The sequence below is a fragment of the Lutra lutra genome, chromosome 14, assembly GCF_902655055.1.
Source record: "Lutra lutra chromosome 14, mLutLut1.2, whole genome shotgun sequence".
Taxonomy (NCBI): Eukaryota; Metazoa; Chordata; class Mammalia; order Carnivora; family Mustelidae; genus Lutra; species Lutra lutra.
The window spans coordinates 38,647,316-38,671,966 of record NC_062291.1 but is presented as its reverse complement, the minus strand read 5'-3'; the positions used below and the strand labels follow the sequence as shown (position 1 = coordinate 38,671,966).

Here is a 24,651-nt window from a genome sequence, read left to right as displayed (position 1 = left end):
GGCTTGTTTCTTTATAGCCCAGGGACCCCTGGACACTCTGGGCCTCCACAGCCTTTTCCATCTTGGTGCAAAACCTTTTCTCTTGAGGCTCCTGTCATCCTGCTGAGTCCTTACCCTGTCTGACCTCCCAGATACTGATATCCCATTCAGGGTGGCTCCATCCCTGACTCTTCCTTCCTCCCCCCACCCCAGCTGCAGCCATCCCCTTCTGGTCTGCACACTGATCCTCCTTGCTAGCCCCCTTGCCTCCCAGATCCTCGACCTCCTAAACCGTGATGCTCTCCAGTCCCTCTCCACTCCAGCCATGAGTCCCTTGGATCCTGCCTTCATGGGAACTATACCTCACCTCTTTCTGGGGTTTTAAGCTCTAAAGTCTTACTCCGTGAGGGTCCACATCCTTCTAGCTCTCTTTTGCTTTCATTATACCCAGTGTCCAAACTTATTCTCCTGACTGTTCTCCAAATACACATTTATTTAACAAATATTGATTGAGACACTTTGCTAGCTTCTGGGAGTTTAGTGATGAGCAAAAATGGACGGGCAAACTGTCTTCATAGAACTTGCAGTCCAGCGGAGAAGAGAGGATTTGATCAAGTGATTGCACCAAAAAATGTAAAACTTTTGCCATGCTAAGTGCTACAAAGTAACTGTGTTCATGGGGGAACTCTCTGCATTAATGGCAGGAAAGTGGCAGCAGAGCAGAGATCTGAAGGATGAATAGTCTATGAATAGAGGTAAGACTTTTTGGAGGACTTGTGCAAAGGCCCTGTGGTAGTTGGGGTGGGGAGACACACATGGTGAATAAGAAGACCTGAAATTTCAATTAATTTCAGTCTATAGCAGAGGAAAGGGGCCAGGATTTGCAGGGTCTTGTAAGCTGGGATTTTTTTTCTTTATACCCTAAGCCATGGTAGTCATTCGGAGCAATTTAAGGGGTGGGAAGTCCTCTCCAATTTGTCTCTTTTGTCCTAACAATCCAGTCCAGTCTGTAATGAGTATGGCTTTAAGTATTGCATTATTGGAAGCACCAATTTAAATGCCCCCAAAGGCATCAACGTTTTCACTAGGCTTCTGTACATTTGTATAAAGCATAATTTTACTCTTATTTGGAAATCCCACATATTTTATAATTCTAAATAATGACTACTGAAAGCACTTCTTTATTCTTTTTTCTTTCATCTTGAACATATCTGTACTTAAACCGTTGTTTGGAGTCTTGGCTTTCAGTGAATCAACTTGCAGCCTTTTTGTATAAGCAGTTCATAAGTCAAAAGTAATGTGCCACAATGTTATTTTGGAAACTTAGGGGACGTTTGGATGTTTAAATGGCACTGTCAAAATATTGGTTTTATATTTTACAAATCTTTTGTTATTTGGGATAACAAAAATACCTTTCTTGGCAACAAGATCATGTCTTCTCTTGAGAGTGGTTGAAGGGTGAGGAAAACATTAGTATACTGGCCAGACTGGGAAGAAAAACATATCCTTTTTTTTTTTTTCCTTAAGAAAAAACTGATATTCAGAGTGTGAGCTTCTCTGGGCAAAACCTACAGAAACGTGGGCTTTTCAAAGATTCACAGAGGCAGGAGGAAAGGAGACTGAGCGAGACCTCCCCCACTCATTTTTCCCTGTAGCAAGAGCAGAACGAGGCACGGAGCCATGAGAGGGCCAGCCAGTGGCCCCTCTAGGTTGTGTTGTAGTTTTGTGCAATGGCACCTGTTTGAGGAATTGATTGTGCTACAGGACACACAAAACCATGAATCCGAGTGTCCATAGGATTCCTTCTTACGATTATCTGAAAGAAACCCCTCTGACCCAGATTAGTGACACGCATAATGGCCATCGTGCTGAGTTACAATGACGCACAAATCATATCTCCTTGGCATCAAAGAACGCTGCCTTCTCCAGCCAGAAGTTTTGAGTTCTTTCGCTGTGAGCGAAAACCTACCTGGGTCCTGATCTCATGACCATTTGTTCCAAAGGCCCATTTCACAGGTCAGGACGTGGAGTCCTGGAGGTGAGAAGTGATAGGCTCAAGAGCATACAGCTTATGGGGGCAGTGGGGATTCCAACCCAAGTGTCCTGTACCCTCTCTGCCAGGAATCTGTCTGCTGATGTGCTGGTGCCTGCCTTTCCCAGCAGCAGACTGGTGGAGTGGGGATGTCAGGGATTTCCGTTCTTCTCCCTGGCTTTTCCATCCTCCCCTTCCCCTCCTGCTTCGGGGGTCTGTGCTGGTGTTGCTTCTGGGTCCTCTCCTTCCTTGGACATCCCAGAAATGTCCATTTGTATGTGTGGCATTTATCAAAGCCACAGGGGACTCCTTAGTAATTTCAATTTCTGGATTCTATGCTCATTGAGGGCAAAGACCAGGACTGACTTTGCTCTTTTTGTTTTCTTTTTCCCCCTCTCTCCCTCAGGGCTTTGTACAAAGGGGTTCAATAAATGTCTGTTGGAGCTGTTAAATTCACCAGACCAAACATTTTAATTTGGATGGTGGAATGATGTTATCAGTCATAAACAAAACATCCCCACATTGTTTTGCCTTGGGAGTTCTCATATCTATTTTTTTTATATAGTGAATTTTATTGTATATAAATTATACCTCAATAAAAAAAAATAGTGATGTGCCTTTGGGATTATATGTAGAAAATGGTCCATTTTCGGAGGGGTCGCTACTGCCAGTGACTGGCTAGGCCCCAATTAAATGTGCAGAATCATTAATTAGGGTCATTTGTTATGCTGTGAGCTGAGAATGTATAAAACCTGCTCAGGAGAGAATTAATTCATCCTCTTCTCTGTACTTTCTAGAGTACTCCTAGCATGATTCTCAAAGCCTCCAGGCCTCATACATATGTTCTAATGGGCTAATTGTTAAGGCGACATTTGTAAATTAATCTCTGACTTGAGCTAAGTGGTTTCCCCTAATGGCTTTAATTCAGTGACTCCCATTCTTGGCCATATATCAGATTCACTTGGTGGAGCTTGTGAAAGATAGAGGTGCCCAGCTTGCCCGTCCCCCCAGCTGGCCATTCTCTGGTTCCAGGGCAGGGGAAAGGAATCTCTGTTTTTTAAGAAATGCCACTCCTGTGAGGGGATTGTGATGGGAGCTGCCTTTCTGAGCCTTTGCTCCAGTCAGCGTCTGGAGGCCCTCGCAGACTCGTGACTAGTGTCTACTGAAAGCACTTGGGTCGAACTCTAATAACTTGGAAACCAGTTTCTAGCACAAGCAACATGTCAAAGAGCCCACCTTCCTGATTCATTCATTCTGTGTTCATTCTCACTGGGACTGTCCTTTCCACGAAGATCCTCAGTGACCTGACAGGGGATATTCTGAGCTTTGCCATTCTGCTTCATTTTCATGAACTTTTTGAGACATTTGAGAGATCTCCAGGGCCTGCTGGAATGACGATCATGAAAATATCTGTGAACATCCCCTCTTTGCGCTCCATTTATCATCAGGCTCCTGGTGCCAGGCGTTATGGACAAACTTTTTTTTTTAATACAATGCGTGTCTGTGTCTGTGGGTCTGTTCCAGGTACTCTTCTGTGCAAATACATGTAGTGTTTGACCTTGCATTTCTGAAAACAGATAACTCAAGGGTACCCTTGTTTCAATGACATTAATCAAATCACTTTTGTTAGGTATCAAATCTTGTTTCAATGACATTAATCAAATCACTTTTGTTAGCACCTCCGTAAATATTGCTCAGTACTTCATATCACCATGTAGCATGTAGGTATTTTTTGGTCAACCTAAGAATATGGTGGCTCGCGCCGTTCCAGGTAGCTGTGATGATCTGGTGACCCCAACCTGTGAAAAGCTAGAAAGGCTCTGGCGGAGGTCGGCACACAGTGTGCCTCAAGAGGGAATGTTCTTATTGTCCCATGTGTCAGACTGTGTTTACAAGGTCTTGTTTGCGACAGCTTTGTGAAGTGCTTGGTTATTGGAAGGGGTCTTCTTTGACCCTGCTGCTGGAGGGCTAGTGCTTCTCCATTTCGGGTATTATGTTTCTCTTGGCCACATTTTACCATGTCCCTTGGACTTCAGTGCCTTTTATTCCTGGGACTATCGAGGCACATGGAAGGACTCCCAGTGGCCTCCCCCCTTACTGAAGGGGTGCTAGAGTAGCCAATACAGGTAGGGAGAAGGGACACATTGAGAACAAAAAACATATTGACTCAAGAGCCCCTATGGTTCCCACCCATCCTTAACTTCTCCCATTTATATCTCTACCTAGTCAATACCTCATTGCAGATTGACTATACGTATGCCATACAACCGGGCACTAATTGCATCATCACGTAATGTAACATAGGTTACTATGTAAGGGTTACTCCACAAAGAAGTATGTTTCATGACTCCAAGTGGACTTTTTCCACTTTTCCGAGGGCATCAAATATAGCAGATGTGAAATAAATACTTAGATAATTACTTCGGGTTGCTCTATAACATAACCACTGGCATTTAGGTTAAATATCTAACCATTGTTTGCAGTTGGACCGAATTTTTTCATATTTAGAGCAGAGTTCTCAGACAATGGCGATTTGTCAGAGCGAGAGAGAGAGATAGAGGATGGAGAGAGAGAGTGCTAGTCCTTTGCCAGGGCCTTGTAGAAGACGAATCTTTGTTGGATTCCTGTTTTCATGGTGTAATCCAAGGGGCTGATGCATTTTCTGTAGCACTTGGATCCAGGTTGACCATGCCATCAAGCCTGACATGATAAAGAGCCATTTAGCAAGTTTAAAAATCACATGCCTAGTTGCCTTAATCCTGAGAAGCTGGTCCGCTCCCCATTGATCATGTCAGTTGTGGAGGCGAGTGGGTGGAACAGTTGGACACCGTGTGCCTCAGGAACAAGGCTTCTGGCCCACCATGTGGACCCAAGAACAGGCTCACTCATCAGGATCTTCAGTTCTTGGAGGTCATTTGTCTTTGGATTACTTCCCTCCCTTACTCTACCGGAGAGGTGCTGATATTTGAGTTTGCATCTTAAGAAGCTAGCAGGAGTCCTCCCCTCCTGTCACTGGCTGATTTGCTTAAATAAGCTGCACATTATTGACTGTCACAGAGCGAAGGCAGCTGGGACAAATCAGAGTCGGCTACTTGGTCTGGCCCCCCAGTGCTGGGAAATCCTCACCATTGCAGGAGAGCTTAGATTCTGAGCGTGTTGCATAATGATGTAGATGCCATTTGCAAGGGCTTCCATCCTCTTTCCTCCCCTCTCCCCTGCATCCCTGACCTTCCCACTCCTCCCCTCATTGGCCGGTATAGCCGGGTCTGACCAAAGCTCAGGATTCACACACACACACACACACAAACACACACACACACAGTCCAGAGGGCAGAAATTAGTCTTGGTCAGCTGTTTATGAATGAAGAAGAGGTCCTTCCCCTGTGTCCTGGCCACACCCCTTCCCTTTGCAGCATTTTGAGAATGAGGTTCGGGGCCAGGATCTAACCGCTTATGTCTCAGAAATAGCAACACAGATCAAAGTTAATCTGAAGCTATTTGTTTTGGTGCCTCATTCAGATAATGGGGGAGGGAAGCCAGGCTTGTTTATGTTTTTGTTTGTTTTTGTGGATGACTTTTACAAAGAATGAATGAGTGAGTGTGAGGGGATCGTCTGAGGTGAGCCTGCTGGGGGGATTGGCCCCCGGAGAGATGGTGATCGCCCGCAGCAGACTGCAGTGCTGCCTTGGATTCAGCTGCAGCGTGGTCTAGTTTTTGAGACAAAATGGAAGAATTAAATAAGCCCCAGTGGCGTACTGCTTTACCTCTTCCTCTCATAAGGATAGTTTGTCAGGTGCTGTGAAGCTGTGTCTTCCTTCCGCAGCGTCGGGCTGTTTGTCACTGTCGGTGTTTACTGTGCGGTCGGCCGCCTGTCCGGCAGCTCTGTGGGGCTCTCCAGTGTTTCCAGTGAATGCCATATGCAGATTTCATTTCCTCTCCACCACTTTGGTGCACACACAGAGTACAGATATGTATGTGTGGTCCTTTCTCTCTCTTTCTCTCTGTAACACACACACACACACACACACACACGCACACACATGGCTTGACCATGCCCAGTCATTACATAAGCTGGGATTCCTCTCTCTCCGCCAGCTGATGCCAGAGGGATGGCGATATGTAGATACTCAGAGGAGACTGACACTGCTTTCCTTCCAAAGTCCCTTTAGGAGATAGCGCGTCTGAAAGGTATTTGCCGAGCCCTGGCACTGTGTCTAGTGGTGGTGTTGACTTTTGTTTTCAATCTTCGCATCTTTCTTATTTCTGAGCATCCATTTAGATGCCCTATGGGTCTCCTCTGTGAAAGACTAAATAAACAAACTGGGATGGAGGGAGGGTGCAGAAGTGTCGGTGTCTGCCTCAGCGGCGACATATGGCTCGGATGGGCTTCCATGTGACAGGTAGTCTTTGGAGGAGATGCCAGACTGTCTTCTAGATCAGCGGGGATTAGGGGCACCTGGGTGGCTCAGTGGGTTAAAGCCTCTGCCTTCGGCTCAGGTCAAGATCCCAGGGTCCTGGGATCGAGCCCCCCATCTGGCTCTCTGCTCAGCGGGGAGCCTGCTTCTCTCTCTCTCTCTGCCTGCCTCTCTGCCTACTTGTGATTTCTGTCTGTCAAATAAATAAATAAAATCTTAATAGATCAGCGGGGATTAATTCTGAGTGAAGAGTGTAAACATGAACAGGGGTGCTTGTGTAGCTGGCTCTAATGTATTACCAGATTTGGCTTTCCTCACCTAAACTGTTTCCAGAATACTTGAGAGGAGTTATAGTATACACACACACACACACACACACACACGTACAAGCAGCAGATATGTGCTTTTCAAATTGATGGTTCTTGCCTGGAGACAGGAAGTAAATCAGGGTTTGCGTAGGCTTTCGGGTGGGAGTAGGGACCGACCATTCTTGGGTGTCCCTGTGAGGGGTGGAACTGGGATTGACGAAAATGTTCGAAACTAGATGACAGTGATGGCTGTACCACTTGGTCAGTTACTCGAAGTCATTGAATTGTATGCTTAAAATAGGTGAATTTTATGGTATGTACCCACTGCCAAGTGGTATCTTGGCAGAGCTGTGAAAATTTGATATTCCCATATTTGAGTTCCTCTGGGCCCGGGTTGCATATAACATGACCCATTGTGTCACCTGAATGTTTGCCTGTCCTTCCCACCAGAGTGTGCTGACTTCAGTTGCGGAGAAGCTGGACCCTGTTGAGGACAGGGCAGGATGAGAGCCATAGATCCAAGAGTCTGCCCTGACCCCTATTGGCCGGCACTGAGGTTGCTGCCCGCTGCAAGGCACGAAGGCCACATCAGGGCGTCCTGTGGGGGCCTCCAGGGACTGAGATTCCCAAGAGGGCCCCAGAAAGCAGTCGGAACCCTGCTTCCCAGCTGCTGCCGTGTGTGTCCAAAAAAACCCCAAACATGAAATACGAAGCTTCCCGGTGTCGGCTCTTAAGTGATGACATTTTCCTCTTCTTTTGCAGGTTGTCTTAGTCTTTGCTCTGAGCATTGGTGCACTTGTAATATACTTCATAGATTCGTCAAAGTGAGTATTCAAATACGTTGTCTTGCCCTCTTTGCTAAAACAATCATGAGCCTCTGCATTGATCAAGGGATTTACTTTAACACTGAAATTTGGAAGGCTCTCCGTGGAAGGCAGGGCTACTCTGGGCTGGTCTTCTGACTGGGAAAACAAGCTCTCACGAGGAAGGTTACTTTGACTCTGCTGGCATAAGAGGGAGGGAGTGGTATCTGAGGGTAAGCCTTTTTGCTGGGTATTATTTATTTTCAAATAACTGTTTCCTTTTGAAGTATTTGCACTAACAACGTCGAGAGACTAAGAGGGCTCTGGTATGAGTATTCAACCATTAGGAAGGTTGCACATATCCAGCCACCGAGGGTCTGAGCCATTCTTGCTATGGGTGAAAGGGCCTCTTCTCATGAGGGATTCCTGATGCTGTCATCTTAGTGGAGGTCAGATTAGGAAGCGTGGTTCTGTCCTTTGCTGCTATCAAGCAGAATATTCCGTGGGAGCATTGCTTGTTAGTGCTTCTTGACTTGTGAAGGTGACAGATGGGATGGAGGAGTTCATGATGACTCCCAGAGGTGTAGGCCCACGGCCATCTAGCATTTCCTAGAGCGGACATTCACGCAGAACCCTGGGGTGCCAGTTGAATGAACTGGTACCCTAGGGTGAGCCTGCGGTGGGGACTTGTGACAGAGTTTAATACTTTATCAGAGGTAAAAGGGGTCACTGAGCAGAGCTGCTAGGTGGCGGCCAGCTCTGCCCGCTTCCAGCAGGTGTCACCCCGGGGTGCCTCATCTGTTCCAACTGTTCTGTTGCAAGCTTGAGGCTGACAGCATCTGGGAAGCTGGAGCTGAGCTGGTCTGATGCACCTTTCTGTGTGACATGAACTTGAACTCTTGGCCAGCATTGTCCACTGTAAGAGAGGTTTCACCTCTTTGAACTCTATCCGTGGTATGGCTGCCTACTAGAGTTTGACTCCAGGAACCTGCTTTGTGTCCTTGTTGGCATACACCCCGGTGTGCCTGAATTCTGAGCTTTGTGCTCTTTTTCTGTGGCTCAGGATGGTAGTCATTTCATGCGCGCCTAAATTCTGAATTTCTCAGCGGCATCTGGTCACCAGCCAAAGGATTTTGTGCAGTGCTGAGGGTGCTGAGGCCAAAATGCCATGTCAGGGAAAATAAAGCATCCCTTGAATCACTCACCTCTGGGAATCCGCCAAGTCTGAGAATCTCAGAGGTCCTTCAGCCCGTCCCCATGCACAAGGCTGGACTGCTCTCCCCTGCCTCAGGGAGAGGGTCCTTTCAAAATCATCCAGAAGACAAGAGTCTACATGTGCCCTCCATCAGCTCTTCCCAGCCAAGAAAGAGAAGAGTTGTTTAAGTCTGGAAAACTCCCAAATGGTATGGCATGGAAGGTAAGCCTCTTTTAAATATCTCATCTTAATGATTCTGGACCATATTTGAATTGAACCAAAGATCTTCTAAAGCCCTCGTCTTCTTTCCTCATTCTCTTTCCAGGAGCGGCGTGTTCTCACATGCCATGGGGTGCAGACCCTGTCAGCTTCCATGCCAGGCTCAGGAAATGGGTTTGGGCATGTCGTGTGTCTGCCCCGGACAGAGCAAACCCTTACATGGAGGTGAGTGTGGCGATCGGTTCGGAGAGATGCCTCGCCACCTTCTTTCCCTTCCCCACCCTTTCGGCTCCTCTGTATTTCTCAGAAATAAAATGCTCTTGTTAGACGGCTTTGAATTGTGTCCTTTTTTACGGTGTCTACTGAGAGGCAGTCTTTGGTTCCGTAAATTCTGGTGTTCTCGGCTCCATGTGAGAGGTTGGAAAGGAACGGAATTCCCCAAGGCCAAGAGCCCCTTCCCTGGATATGCTGAGGCACCCCGCTGTCCTTGGGATTTTGTTCTGATTTTGCCAAGTCTTGGGAAAGCCAGCCTTGGGAGCCCTGTCTGGCTCTGGCTTTGTTTACGAACTTGGAAGGAGTGTATTCCAAAGATGGACATTCAGTCCTATTCTCCTCTTTTTTCAGCAAAAATGCCAATAATCTTAGAACCAAGCCTGTGTCTCTTCTCCCTGAGGACTGTCCTAGCCTCAGTCTTTCTTCTCTGTGACTGACCTGTGTGGTTTGGCATAGCGAGCCTTGGTTTATAAGAAGACCTTATGTTTATTTATGTTAGCCCTTCTACTTTCCATTTGCAGTGCTGTGTTTGGTTATAGCCATCTCCCAAGGTTCTGTCCTCTGGGTGACCTGATCAGCAGAGCCATTACCAAGGAGCCTTCCGTCTTTCTGGGGACACTCCGCGAAGTGTGCGCACATTAAGTAAGGGGAAGAAGTAGAATTTGTGAAGTAACCTGTATGGCAAGTCCATAGATTCCCCGGAATAAAACAACAACAACAACAACGAAACAAACCTATGAGACCTTGTAATCAAGCAGAGTAAATAAGAGAAAATGAAATTCTAGCCACACATAATATGCAAACAGAGAATGTCTAAGAAAGCTGAATGTCGATTCTTAAAATCCATTTTTCCATTCAAAACTCCCATCGATTAGACACACTTGTAGTTTGGCTGGCCATCTGGGCGTCTTGGAAAGAGAGCTTTAAACTTCCCTTGGGAACTTACACGATATTATCACCCTCAAAAAACCTAGTCTTCTTCAGATCAATTTTTGTTAGCATTTATGCCCTTCACATATATCAGTCAAATAAATAAGTCTATAGGCTTTCCCTTTGCATGAGCCTAATTGGGTAGACACCATTGTGAGGTGGCTTGTGTCCGTGAATTTTAATCACAGCTGGCCTCCCCCACAATGGTGGGGGACGCTCCAGCAGCACAAGTTCAAGGTGTGAAGTCTCTCTGCACCCAGCCCCTTGAAGAGTGAGAGAAAGGCTGGTTAATATAGGAAAGAGGCTCTGGGGGGCTGCCCTGCTGGCTCAGTGTCAGGCAGGTCTATCTGGTTGTGCTAATGGGCTGATAGGCTGGCTGGTTCGTTATTCCCCTTCCGTGTGGCAGCAGGTGGGGAAGGCAGTTCAGTTAAATGTCATCATTGGTGGCTCTATAATCTTGTTAACCTTTCCAAGCTTATTGTACCCTCAAGAGGCAGTGGGTAAGTCATTTCCAAAGACAGCTTTGCCTACGCATCTTTCCTTTCCCGTTGCTGGGCCGGGATAGCTCCCTGAGCAGTCCTTTTTCATTCAAGGATTCAAGGGGCCCTTCCTTGGGTCTTAATATTCCTAGAGGGATCGCCCCAGAAGAATCACTCTTGCAGCTTCAAGTGATTGCTGTCTAGTTAGGACAGATTGTGCTCAGATCTCCTGGAGTTGAAAGCCAAAGAGAATTACATTAAACTGTGTTAAAATTACGCTTCATCATCCCAGTGGTAGACTCTCTAGAAACACCCAAGCAGGGGGGAATTGTTCCACCAACTCTTGGATAGACACAAGTGTCAGTTCCTTATAGACACAGAGAAGCGTTAAGCCCTCTAAACACAGTAATCCCATCCCTCAAAAGATATTAAATTAAGCCACACAAGGCAGACACTGCCCCAAAGAACGGTTTCTTTTTTCATTTCTTTTTAAAGGTGTTCTGCCCAATTTAAGGCCTGCGCTGCTCCAGCTCCTAATTCTGATGTCTCTTGATCTCTACGCCAACCCTTTCCTCCCACATGCTCTGATACTCTGTCAAGCAAAGATTTTTTAAAAATTGTACAACCGAGTCAAAAGTGCCCCAGACACCCTCTGGGTGATAATGTCACCATTGCTGGTTCCATCCCTGTCTGTTTCCTCTCTTTGACATAGGAACAGTAATTCTTTTCTAATAGATAAGAAAAAAAAAAGACCCAACGATGTCAGTGTGAGTGCAGAATTCATGGGTTGCATAACGCACCAGTTCCTGCTACTTCTAGAATTTCAGGAGAAAGTTGGAAGAGACAGAGGCTTCAGGCCCTGGGTATTTGCATTTTTTTCCAGGGGCATTCTTGGAAAGGATGACTCACCTGTGGGGAGATATTTATTCCTTTGATTCATGTTTAAACTCAGCTACCTCTTATGCTACAGTTCTGTGGATTATGAATATTTAATACTGCGTATACTGAAAATGAAGGTCAAGTCCTGCTTGCTGGTGACTTCAGTGCAGGCTCATGTCTCTGCAAGGCAAGCTACCTGCTGTTAGCCGAGTAAAGCTGAAAGGTTATACATTGTTAAAATTTTCCTTAATGACTTTATCTGCTCCAAAATTGCTGGCACACACCAGTCTTTGCTCTTGGCTTCTCGTATCAGCGATGCTGCTTTGGGGATATGGACATTAGAAGGAGGAGGGAAGAGCAGTGCAAATTTTGGAGAGCATCTCATCCAAGGGCTGCATTCCAGGCTAATGGCAGTGTTATGATGTGAAAATGGTCCTCCCCAGGTCTCCAACATTCATATAACATTTTACGTTTATATGTTACGCTACGTTATGCTCATTCATCTTGGAGTCATTAGCTCATTTGAGACCTCTTCAGTGTACTACCACTGAAGATGTTCCACGCGGTAAAATTGCTTAGGGTTAGGTATGGCTAAGGAAGATTATCTTTAAGATTGGAATAGAAATTGACCAGATTGTTTTCATCCTCTCTGAAAATAAAACTGGTACCATTGATAGGATGGGGATACCCAGAGGCTTCGCAGATCTGGCCAGCCCCCAGCAGTCTTACCCACTGAGTGTTCCCACAGGAGGGGCTCTAGTCCTCCAGCCTGGAAATTGTCCTCAGAAAGGCCGGGAGAACTGACATTCCCTGATCATAGACTATGTGAGGTATGGTGCTAAGCATATTATGGTACACACCACACATGACCTCACTGAATTCTCTTAACAACCTGATCAGGTGGGTATGACTGCTCTTCCTTCTGGGCAGGTGGGGAGGCTGAAGATGCAGCATTTTTTTCAACCCATGTAGCTCATCCGTCGTGGGGGTTTGAACCCAGCATGTCTAAAGGCGTCTCTCTCTTCCAGGTCTCGAAGTACAATTCCAGACTTCGGAAGTGAGTCCGTGCATTGAGTCAGGAGTTGTAAGAACAAGGAGTAGCTTAGCCTCTGTGCCTGACTCATCTGTCCTGTTTTCTCTTTTGTTCTCCATCTTTCCAATTTCTACCTTTGGAGTCACCAAGTCTGCAAGTCAGCAGTGCCTATGGGGGTCTTAGCAAGCTTCCTTCCTAGGATTCGAGACATGTGGGACAGGTCTGTGGGACGTGTTCTGTCTGTTGTCTGTTTAGGTCTGGATTCATTTCTTCCTAAATTATGGCTTAATGAGACTCCCTTCTCTTTTCTCTCAGTGCGGTGGCAGCACTGGGTGATGGAATAGGGTCGAGTTAGCACAGAACAAGGAAAGCTGATTGTTTCTCAAGGGCTTCTCTCATTTATGGGATTCTTTCCCAGTAGAAAGACCTTTCGCTTCCTCCCATGGTACTGACCTTGTCCTCCGTGCCTATCATTTTGGCACACAAAAACAGGTAATGAGAGAGGCCCTGCTTCTCCATTAGACAGGTTCTTTTATCTCTTTAGAGAGTTGTAGGATTTCATTAACAGGTTGTAGTTTTGCATTGTGTTCCTAGAAAGTTAGTACCATCAAAGCAATGCACTCAAGGAGAATTTGTTCCGTGGAGATCTTTGCAGCACCGTCGGATACCTGATCTCCTCCTCCAGCCAGTCTTGTTCTTACTGGCTGTCGCACAGGTGTTGACCCAGTGCCTCTGTGTGCCAGCTTTGTAGCGGACACCTGACTGAGCTGCGAGGACCGAGTCATCACCTCCACGACAGCACAATGTCAACTGTAAATCACTATGAAGGCTGTTCTCACTTTCCCCATGAGCACACCCCCCCCCACCCTCCGCAGGAAGAACAGCTGGGGAGCCCACGGCATAGGCAAGGAAGCTCCCCGCCTCACTCTGTCCCCAGCTCCTTTATGGAACTTGCCATTTCTAGGTGCTGTGCTGAGAAACTCCCTGCCGTTCTCTGCCTTGAGGTCCTCGTTGAGGAGTCATGGTGTGCATTTAACCTTTGTTGAGGAAGTCAACACAAGTCACTGTGTGTGCAAAGCATCTCCCTATTCTTTTTCTTTTTTCTTCCTTTTTTACATACTCCCCCCAGTTTTCTCTGTCCCTCACTGACATTTTTATTGCCAGGCTTTGGTTTGGAAAATTATGGGTAGGGAAAGTTCAAGGGCAGGATGTTCAGAACAGCACTGCACATCTGTGAAGGGAGCACAACAGGAGAGCCCGCAGCTGTTGAAAGAATGGAGCAGTCAGATGGTGGAGGAGCTGGGCCCTGAGAAGGGTGGGGGAAGGGGAGGCCCCCTCAGGGCAAAGAGTCTGTAAATAACTCCCAATGGGAAGTCCTTGTCCCCTGGCAGAGTTTAACCCTTAATGGCAACACCAGATTCTCTGACATGGGTGCAACTCCTTCTCAGCTGTGCTACCGCGTCTGGCTTTCCAAAATGCAATTTTTTAATTTAATTTTATTTTTTTAAATCAGGTGAGCACAAACCTGGTAGAGGAGACAGGTGGAGGATATGAAGGATATGCCCAGAGGGTAGCTCCTCTTTGTTCTTCCCCCTTCCGTCTGGGTGAGGTGGTCTCAGCTGCATGCCTCATTTCTCATTGCACAGGTGATACAGAGCTACCACTTGAGACAGTGTCCAGAAGCATCCAGGACCTGCTCCTCTTTAACATTTCCTTGGAAAAACTCAGGGACTATGTTAGGAGTGGGAGGGAAGACAGAGCTAGACCTTCCAGATTTGCTGCAAAAGATAACTTGAGAGAATGACATGTCCGAGCTTGAAGAGACTTCAGAGTCCTCTTGGTGCCTCTGTTCCCTGGGCCTCAGCACCCTCAGTGACCTGCTCAAGGACATCCAGCTGGCCAGGAGCGGACCTAGAGCCAGCACAATTCTCTCCAGTCCAGGCCCATTTCTCCCTGATCCCTTGGGTTCATTCTACCAAATATAAAGTGAACAAAGATGTGATGGCAAATATTACCCATGGAATAGCAAAACAAATAGTGATTTTTATGCCCATTTTGAAGTCTCAGGCTGTCATCATGGAGGCAAATTTAGGGCCATGAAACAGAACAAAGATAATGCCAGGTGAGCACTTGGGATTCATTTGTTTCATCCCCCTGGGCAAGAGGCTCTGAAATTCCTTGATTTATGATCTTTTTTTTTTCTTCTGTACTATTTCAGAGGGGAGGTAAGAGCTCAGCTGTGTTGTGGAAGGTTAGCAAGGCTGAGTGCTTTGGTTTGGCTTGTTTGGAATTTTTTTTTTTCCTGGAATTTGTTATGCATGACTTTTGAGGACATTTTGCCCAATGGCTCATTTGTTTCCCTGTGAAAACACTATCTGATAATTACGTCTATAAATCCATATTTACTCTCCTCTACAAAATTAGAATGAATTATTTTTTCAACTCTCACCACTGTCCAGAATTTCAGAAGAAAACTTTGGATTATCTGACACTGTTTCAGCCCTCTTGGCTCTTGTAACAACAGAAGGACGGTTTTAGGAAAAATGAAGAAAATGCATTCCCTTGAAGATTCAGTTAGTTGTTTATGTCTTCTGCAGTGAGCGTGTGTTTATAATGCTCGAGGGCAGGATTTTCTCCCTGAGGCACAGCCCTGGTCCTCTACCTAAGGTCATGGTCGGATGTGCATTCAGAACCACCAAGGGATCAGGGTGGGAGCCATCTGGAGAGAAAGGTTAGCGCTCAGAACGGTTTAATCCAAACCCAAGGACAAAGCTCATGCTTGTACCACTGCCATGCTTGTGCTGAGGTTTGGTACAGTCTATTACAACTTTATGATAGGTCTTACGGGCTGCAGATGAGAATGGAGATGTGACCTCTGTCTCTGTTTTTATTCCCCCTGTCCTTCTTTCTGACGCCCTGACAAATGGTAGCGTTGGGGACACTCTGGTCAATGACGAGTCATTTGTGGCTTAAAAATGGAATTTCTTGCAGCAAAGATGCCCTTGGGACTTTCTGATGCACATGTCACTATTCATAGAATTTGGGAGAAAGGAGTGTGTGTGTGTCTGTGTGTGTGTATCTATAAGGGACAATACTGTCCCAACTCTAGATTGATGGGAAAACCTAGCATGGGAGGTCTGGCCACAAGTCTCATCATAACAACAGAGATTACAGAAGAGACTTCAGATTCCTCTTGGTACCACTGTTCCCTGGGCCTCAGCACCCTCAGTGACCTGCTCAAGGACACCCAGCTGGCCAGGGGCGGACCTAGAGCTGCCTAGAGCTGAGAGCCATGAACCCAGGCATCAGTCAGGTAAGAGATCCCTATTAAGTATGAACTGTGTGTAAGACATTTGCTAGGTATGGAGGATTGAGAATACGATGCCTCAGTCTAGATCTTTTTCATTAGGACTTTTAAATTATATATATTTTTATAAAGGTCAGAAAGTCTAGCCATCATATAAGAGGTAGAGGGGGAAAGGGCATAGATACAGGAAAAAGATAAAGATAGGAAAAATGAGGTAACAAAGCAAGACAACAGTGAGATTTCACTAGGCAGTGTATCTTCACTCTCTAACATGAGCACTGCAGAGGGGCTAAAGGGAGAGAAGCCAAGGAGACAGCTGGGTCTCGGGAATGGTTTGGCTCTGGGGAGGTTTTGTGTTGAGGAGGTAGAAAACTCCATCTCCTCTCGATTCTAGGAATCCACAGGGGGGGCCCTCTCATTATGGCCTGTGCTATGTCCTCTGACTTTTATTTTCAGCGTATGCAGAATCTAGCAAAGCCTTGCCTTGCCATGAGCCACAGAGTTAAAGGATTGAGAGTGTTTCAAGGGGTAGCATAACAGAACCAGATAAACGAATCATCCCTCATGGCCATAAGACCTGTTCTCCAGTTGCACATGATGGAAATCTTTGGAAACGTCTCTCTGGAAATTTCCAGAAGTGACTGACTGGAAGACATTTACTCCACCTTTCTGAAACCAAGGTCAGGGTGGAGTATGCCTTTCAGGGGCCTTGTCTATGAACTTGCCACGTTCTGAGCATCCCGGGATGTGGTGGGGAAGAATGTTATGGCCGAGGGAGGGGGGCTACTGACGAGATGGTTGCGGCACATTTGGAGACCAGGGTTTGCCTGGGGCGGGGGGGGGGGGGGGTCACATGACGCTCTTCATGGGTGTAGGTCCTTGTGCCTTCTTGGGTCCCTGTCTCTGTAGAATATTGAAAGTTACATTTTGTGACTGCATTCCTATAAAGATGAACATAATCCGGGCTGGATTTGGTATCATGTATTCATTATTATTATATTTATTTTTTCTTCTGATATTAGAGAAATGAAAATTAAGGCATTATTGTAGGTCACTAGAAGTCTGGTGGGCCGTAGGCACTGTGTCTGCTGTGCCTGATGGAAAGTTGGCCCTGGTTCCTCCTTTTCTGTCAGCCCCATCCATCTGGAAATTTTCACAGATAACAAAACAAGCCCAGAGACGGAGGCCTAATATCCTATCCCTCTCAGTGTCACGTGATTGTTTCAGATGAGGAAATTAAAAATAAACATTCCATTTTGAACTGTGTCTTTTGACTTGGCTTTGGGAAATAGGAACTTTTAGCACCCCAGCCTTAAGCAAAAAATGGCACCTGTTGATAGGTCCAAATTTTTTTTTTTTTCCAGAAAACCTAATAATCTTCTGATGAGTTTTAGAGAAAAACATGTGTTTTGTCCATCCTTCTGTCTGAAAATGAGCCTTGCCAGTTTAGGGGATCTGTTTGCTTAGACCACTACAGTGAAAAATTCCATTCCCTCCAGCAAGGTTGGTAGGCTCCAGGAGATGGGGGGCAGGCTGATGTTAGGAAAGAGGGAAGATCTGGTGGGGACTGAGCTGCAATGAGAGCTCAGTCCTCTATCCCAAGGTGGCTTCCAAGCTCCGGCTGATTGTCCCCGAGCAGAGCACAGGCTTGTGGGACCTGATCTTCCTGCGTTTCAGAGAGAGGAGAGGAAACCAGGCTTTATGCGGAATCTCCAGTTTTAAAATACTGCCCACGGCTCCAGATCTTTGAAAGTACTCTGCAGGCCAAACAAAACACTTCTGCAGGCCAGATTTGGGCCTCCTGTCTTCAATCTTTATTCTAAACTGTCTCTCTTTCTGGTCTTGAATTAGCTCTGCTCTCTGAGTGCCAGAAAACCTTCTTAACTCTTGATTTTCCATCCCCCGGAAAGGGCCCCTTCCCTCTCCGAAGTAAGGAGCCCATGGTCTCCAGGTGCTCTGGCTTGTTTCCATCTAACACACTTGCAAATGCTGCTTAGGTAAGTGTCCACTCCTCTCTAGGCATATACTGTATGTCACAGCAATAAATCACCCACAACTTACTGTAAATCCCTAAAGCTACATATCACGAACTCAACGTCATCCCTGAAAATAACGTCGTTAGAACCTCATAAACATACACTCTGTTTGTTTAAGAACTGCAAGAGCTTTTTAAACATGGTTGCTAAGTCACAAGAGTGTATTTTCCAGGACATAAATGGAAGTGAACATAACCCCCTTAAATTGTCAAGTTCTTTATAAGAAAAGAGGCCCAAATCTATCTGGTCTACTGGTGTATTAATGTGACCAAAGCAGAGTTGATTATACTACATGTTTGTGTTGATAAGTATTGGAGACTATCTTCTGACTTACTTGTCTAAATGTACACATTATATGAAATTGGTTCAATTTCTAGCCTATGTGGGTATAGTTAATGGGTGAGTTAACATAGATAAATCTTGGCTATATTTTTATAAAGATTTTATCTCAGAGAGCAAGCTAGAGAGAGAGAGCACATGAGAGCAACAGGGAAGAGGCGTAGAAGGAGACAGAGAAGCAGAAAGCAGACTCTCTGCTGAGCAGGGAGCCCATTGTGGGACTCCATCCCAGGACCCTGGGATCATGACTTGAACCAAAGGCAGACACTCAACTGACTGAGCCACCCAGGCGCCCCTTGGCTGTATTTTTTTTTATTAACCTTAAACTTTGCAATTTGCTTAGCATTCGGTTCAACATTTACTGATGAAATTCTTATGCTATGGCCCCTTCAAAAATGAAATCAGAAGCATTTCTGGATCTTTCTTCCTACATCTGGTCCCAAGTCTGAGCTACAGCTTCATCCCCTCATCTTTCAGTTTTTACCTGGAAACTTGCAGCTAATGTGAAGGTAGCATTGTTAGACTCTGATTATAGAGCTCAGATATTTTCAGAGCTACAAAAAAGATGTCCATTCCATTATGATATCCTGACTCCAGTAGAACTGCTTCATCAGTCTGGTTTCCAAATGGAAAATACTCATACTGCCTTTCACTTATCATGGTACTCTTAGGAAGAAAATGTAGGTAGGACTCCAGGGCCATTAGATGTTGGAATCTACTATAAGGCACTTGTCCTTCTTAAAGATATTCAGTCCATGTTCCTCTTTATGCCCAGAGAACCCCTGTCTCTTCCTTTGAGAGCTGGTATTTTCACCTCTCTCTTTCTCTGCTCCCCCTACCTCCTGCCCAAAGATGAACCCATGGCCCAGTTTGAGACACAGTCGATCTTGATGCCTTGGAGGGAACTTCAGGGACCATATGTAAAGAATGATGAAGGACATGGAGGTCATGAGATGACTCTACCTGGCAAATGCTTTTCCACTAGCATCAGGAGGAAGGGTGGGGAGTCCAGTAAGGATTTTGCTCTCTTCATAAAAGCATGAACAGGAAGGCTAAGGCAAGGTCTGTAGAAAGCAGCAGTGATAATGGAGGTGCACTCCAGGTGGCCATGCTGCCTATCCGTGCTTTGGCATGCAGTCTGTCGCCGGGTACTTGTTGAGGCTGGAGAGCAGATACAGACGGGGCATTTGGTGGTTGTGTGTCTGTACACTCATGCGCATATGCTCAGAGGAGGAATGAATGAGTAAGTTGGTACCTACATCAAGTAAAATTAGAGAAGGCAATATGGATGACTGCCTTGTGCCATGGTGATGGTTTTCCTGTGGGTCAAGTACCACTTGGGAAATTTGATGAATACTGTAGGAACTTTGCTTGCAAGGGACTCTAAAATTGGTCCATGGACCCCATGCTAAGGATTCTTGCTCTGTAGGGTGGGTTCATCTGCTCAAGCACTGCTGTTTCTTCTGCCATGAAGGCCACGTGCCAGACAGAGGGCAGTCCTCATACCCAATGATCAAACAGAGATCGGGAACCCTCCCTTCCTGGCCTATAAAACACGTCTAAGCACGAGACTCTCCGTGGGGTGTTTTCTCCTCTTGAGCAGTCATGCCCCTTCCCCCGCTGCATTTGAAATATTGAAAATGGAGTTTGGGGTGCCCATACAGACACAAGCGGCTGCCACTTCTCCAGAAGGCTGTGTCTCTAACCTGTGGCTATAGAGTCCCTGGGGGATGTCTGTGGGCTCATCCGGCCTGTGTGCAGACCGGTGTGACAGAAAAACCAAAGAGCAGCTTCCGGAGAGAAGCCCCATCTCTCCCGAGTTCCCGGCTTCTTTCAGATTTCTTCCTGCCTGCACCTGTCTCCAAGCCAGCCAACTGTGACAGTTTAATTGGTGCGGGGTGGGGGGAGGAAGTCAGGGGTGACTGGTGTTCTGGAAGAAGGAGACTCCCCTGAAAGGAGTGAGGGGAACCATGACAGACAGGCCTGGCAGCTTCAGGGAGGGCTGGAAGGTCAGCGGCCCTTGCTTGAAAAGGGTGTCGGCTGGAGGAAACGGCTGCCAGCTACTTCCACCCCGAGTTGCTTGGCCAGTTCTGTGCATTCATGTGTGTTGTTGCTGCCTTGTCCATGGGGGACAAAGAGGTCACTGGGGGGCTCTGGCCTGGAATGAGAATAGATGGAAAGGAAGGCCAGCGCTGCCTAAGAGCTAGGAGCAGAATCCAGACTCAGACCATCCTCGGGCTTACCCTGCTCTACCACTTCATAGTCCTTGTCCTTGGGCAACCTACTTTAGGCTTTCCAAACTGTAAGGCCTTTTTTGGTGTGAAACAGGTGAAAATGGTGACGAGAGACAGCAGTAATACCTACCTGGCAGCCGTGGGTGCACGCCATCAGATCGTGCCCCTGAAAGGCTCTGAGTGCCGTGCCCAGCGTGAATGCAGTCCCCCGAATTTAGATATTTCTGTTGTCCTTTTGAGGTTTGTTTTGAAGCTTTTATTCAGGTCTTTAGAGAGACAAGATGTAAACTCATTAAAATTAGGAAACAAAACAAGAATTTGCAAGGCAGTGATGTGGTTCATTATCGAGGTGGTGCACGAGACCCGAGCTTCTTAAGGCTGCAGCTCTCGACTCATTAGCGGCTGGGGAAGGCGGTAGAGTGGGTCACAATGAGCACTTCTCAAGGATGAGATTGAATAGCCTTTGGTGAAAATACTGCTCCAGAAGGTCATTGTGATTGGGTGAAAATTTGTCACAGTTCTATCCATAACACTGTGTATACCATATAAATGTATGTGTGTCTCTACAGGCTCTTGCTTTGAAATCTGTATCTTACTATGGGTCTTGTGAAAATGTTGTGTGAGTTGTGTTAGCTTTGAGTCCAGAAGAGAGTGTGCTTTCCGAGCTGCAGTAAGGGTCCAGGTATGGGTGGAAATGAGATAATATGGAAGGAGAGCATAGGATGAACAGTCCACAAGACCATCCTTCCCTTCCACTACCAACAGCATCAAGTTCCAAGAGCTCCCCAGACCACCCCCAGATTTGATAATTCCCTACAAGGACCACAAAACTCATTAGAAGCTTTTATGCTCAAAGACGATTTCCTTCAGGGAAAGGATACAGATTAAACTCAGCCAAGGGAAGAGGTACATAGGGCAGAGCCAGCAAAGTGCTAAACAAGGAGCTTCCGTTGTTCTCTCCCTATGGAGTCATGGTGTTAACTTTGTTAACTCGGTTAACTCAGTGTTAACTTTTCCAGCATCCATGTGTGACAACACAGAGAGAATATTGCCTGTGTGGGTAGCTCACCAAGCCAGGTGGTCAGAGTTTTTTGGGGAGCTCCAACATACAAACCTGGGTGACTGTCCATAACATAGACTGACCTCAGTCTCCAGTCTTTTGAAAGTTGACAAATAACCCTGTGACCCAAAGCCCCCACCGTATATCACATTGTTAGACTTTCTGTGTGGTTAACCACTCCTCCCCACCCTGCCAATTGCTTTTTTACTTCCTGGCTGATGCGAGACACTCAGGCAAAGACTTTTAATCAGACCCCACATCCAGAGACTTGCATCCAGAGTGCATTACAGAGGCTGAGGGCCAAGGCCAGACTTCTCTCTGGCAAGGTTCGTATTTTTCTACCAGAGTCAGTGAGGGAACTCTGCTGCCTGAGGAGGGGGGTCTCTCCTGGAGAGGATTTGGGGTGGGTCCTTCAATCATATGCAAGAGTAGCAGAGGAGAGGGAAATGCTAATTCACAGAGTTAAGTGTTTCCGGTGTCTGTTCATGTGAGCGACATCACTGTTGAAAATAGTGATTTATCCATTCCTGTGTACACCCAAGCTTAATAGCTGAGCAGGTGAGCCTGCAGTTGGTAAAGTAAAGCTGGGCAAGGGGTCAGGGAGAGGGCCACCTGGATGCATGGTCCCCATGTGAGTGAGCTTGCCCAGGGCACAGCAGGCTTTTGGGCTGAGCTGATTTGCTGCCATTTCTAGGTGACCAGGACTCCTGTGCCCTATTCCTTTGCAGACCCCATGGATGGGCTTCCAGGAGCCTCCTGGCAAGGTTTGGTAAGGAAAACATCTGCCTCCCTGATCCAGTTTAACCCCACCCCGACCCCCACCCCAGCCAACCCTGTAAGAATTGATGAGGTCAAAACCAGAAAACATCAAGACCTCAAGCTGGGGATAAAATGCAGATCCGGCATGCCATCAGGCCATGCTGCCCCCTTGCCACCTGACAAATGAGACCATCTCCAGCAAGGGACAGTTTGTAATTGTGCAATCAAATTAACTTGGATTTCAGCTTAATGAAGTGCTTAATGTCCTGAATGAGGCCGAGTCCTAATATTTGGAGAAGCAAGCCTGACCCCAGGAAAAGAAAGAGCAGACTTTGGTCGATAGCTCCTAGTATTAATTGTGCTTGCAAAGTCAACCTTTTTAGAAATTCATCCTTTCATGCAGGCAATCTGTTAGCACCCAGTTCTGCTATAGTTTTGCTAAGGGGTTTTCCTGCTGTAGCGCGTAAACAGGACAGTAGAAAGAACGTTTTACTGGAAATCTCTGCTGAACTCTATGTCCCAGGGCGTATTTCTTAACTTCACAGGATCTCAGCTTTCTCATTTGAACAATAAAAAAAATCTTTCTCGTTTTCTCTGAAATCCCCCCCCCGCTTTTTTTTTTCCCTAGAAGTGTTTTATTGCAATTAAAAACTGATAGTCTGGAAGCAGGTAGACCTGGTTACAAATTCTGATGCTGTCACTTACTAGCTGTGTTCCCTTGGGAAGAAATTAACCTCTCTGAGACTTACTATCCACAGCTGTCAGTGTGGATCATAATAATTTCTGCTTCTTAGTACCGAGAACAGTAAATGAATACTCCATATAAAGCATCTAGTTCAGGACATAGACTATATTGACATTTATTAAACCTGATGTTATGAATGTGAAATTATTTTCAGTGTGAATTATACATCACTAACTTGGTACCAGTCGTTTTGATTTTTATTAAGCCAATGGTTTAGCTCTTGTTTAGAAAATGTCTCATGATTTGGTAATTAACTCAATAAATATTTGTTGAAAGGTTGTTACGTGCCAGGCACTATCTTAAGCACTAGGCACTTGCCAACGGTAGTGGCAGAGGAAGAAAGATAATAAACATATCGACAAATGAATACATAAGATAATTTCAGTTGATGATGAGTGCTGGGAAGAAAATAAAACTGGTAATGGGAAAAGCAGGGTCTCTTAACATTTTTGTGCTGAGGACTCCTTTGTCAGTACAGTGGAGTGTGTTACTCTCTTTTGAGAATATTTATCAATGCATAATATAAAAACAATGGATGATAAGAAAACCAATTACATTAAGATACAGTTATTAGAATATAAAAAACAAACTCATGATAGAGTATGCGTGCTTCTCTCTTTGTACATTCTTATCAAGCTCAATTGCAACAGTTCTAATAATGCCCCTTTAATTTTAAAGTAGGATTAATGTAAACGATATTTTGAGGCATCAGCATCAATGGTAATCTTACATATAAATACCCGAGATTTTTATTGCTAACAGAGTCAGAAGAGTCACTGATACTGTCTTAAATTATTGCCTGCATTTATAATTAAAGAACAGCCTAAATTTGAGATAGAGGTTAATGAAAGTAAGGACATAGTTTTTCTCATCTTAAGGTCATGGAATCCCTGCAAGGGCCTCCTGGTAATCTGTGCTACTGGGTAAAAGCCCTTGGAGTAGAGAGTGACTTGTACTGGCGGTTGAGCTGTTTTACTGAGATGAATAATGTCATTTTTACTTTTAAAAGGCCATAGTGGACATATGGGTTAATGGAATGGGATTGAAAGTACAGATATAAACCCATACATCTATGGTTGACTGATTTTTGATAAGGATGCCAGGATCATTCAATGGGGGAAAGAGTAGCATTTTCAAAAGATGGTGTTGGGATGACAACTGGATGAGCCGCGTGCAAAATAATGAAGTTAGACCCCCACCTCACAGCATATGCAAAATTCACTCAAAATGGGTCAAAGGCTTAAATGTAAGAGCAGAAACTATTAAACTTTAAGGAGAAAACATAGGGGTAAACTTTTGTGACATTGGATTTGGCAATTAGTTCTTAGATATGATACCAAAATCCTAAGCAACAAAAGAAAAAAAAAACACAAATTAGACCTCATCAAAGTCGAAAACTTTGGGTTTCCAAGGACACTACTAAGAGTTGAAAAGACAGCCTACAGAATGGGAGAAAATATTTATTTATGTATCATATATCTCACAAGAAACTTGTATGTGGAATATATATTAAAAAAAACTCTTAAACGCAGTAATAAAAATAGAACCCAATTTAAAAAATGAGCAAAGGTTGGATATTCATGAACACAGTCATCATTAGGAAAGTATAAATTAAAACCACAATGA

At 45.6% G+C, this 24,651-nt stretch overlaps 1 protein-coding gene across 30 annotated transcripts in view; it reads left to right on the top strand.

Annotated features, from left to right (window-relative positions):
- Nucleotides 1–24,651, top strand: part of KCNMA1 (potassium calcium-activated channel subfamily M alpha 1) — a 729,891-nt gene that overhangs the window by 360,818 nt on the left and 344,422 nt on the right. For 29 of the 30 annotated variants that reach the window (XM_047701854.1, XM_047701853.1, XM_047701852.1 and 26 more), the window contains exon 3: nucleotides 7,497–7,558. In XM_047701854.1, the coding sequence (XP_047557810.1) occupies nucleotides 7,497–7,558 (62 nt within the window). Of the gene's footprint in view, nucleotides 1–7,496; nucleotides 7,559–8,600; nucleotides 9,214–24,651 lie in introns of those variants that run through there. The other variant, XM_047701875.1, reaches the window with a different exon arrangement.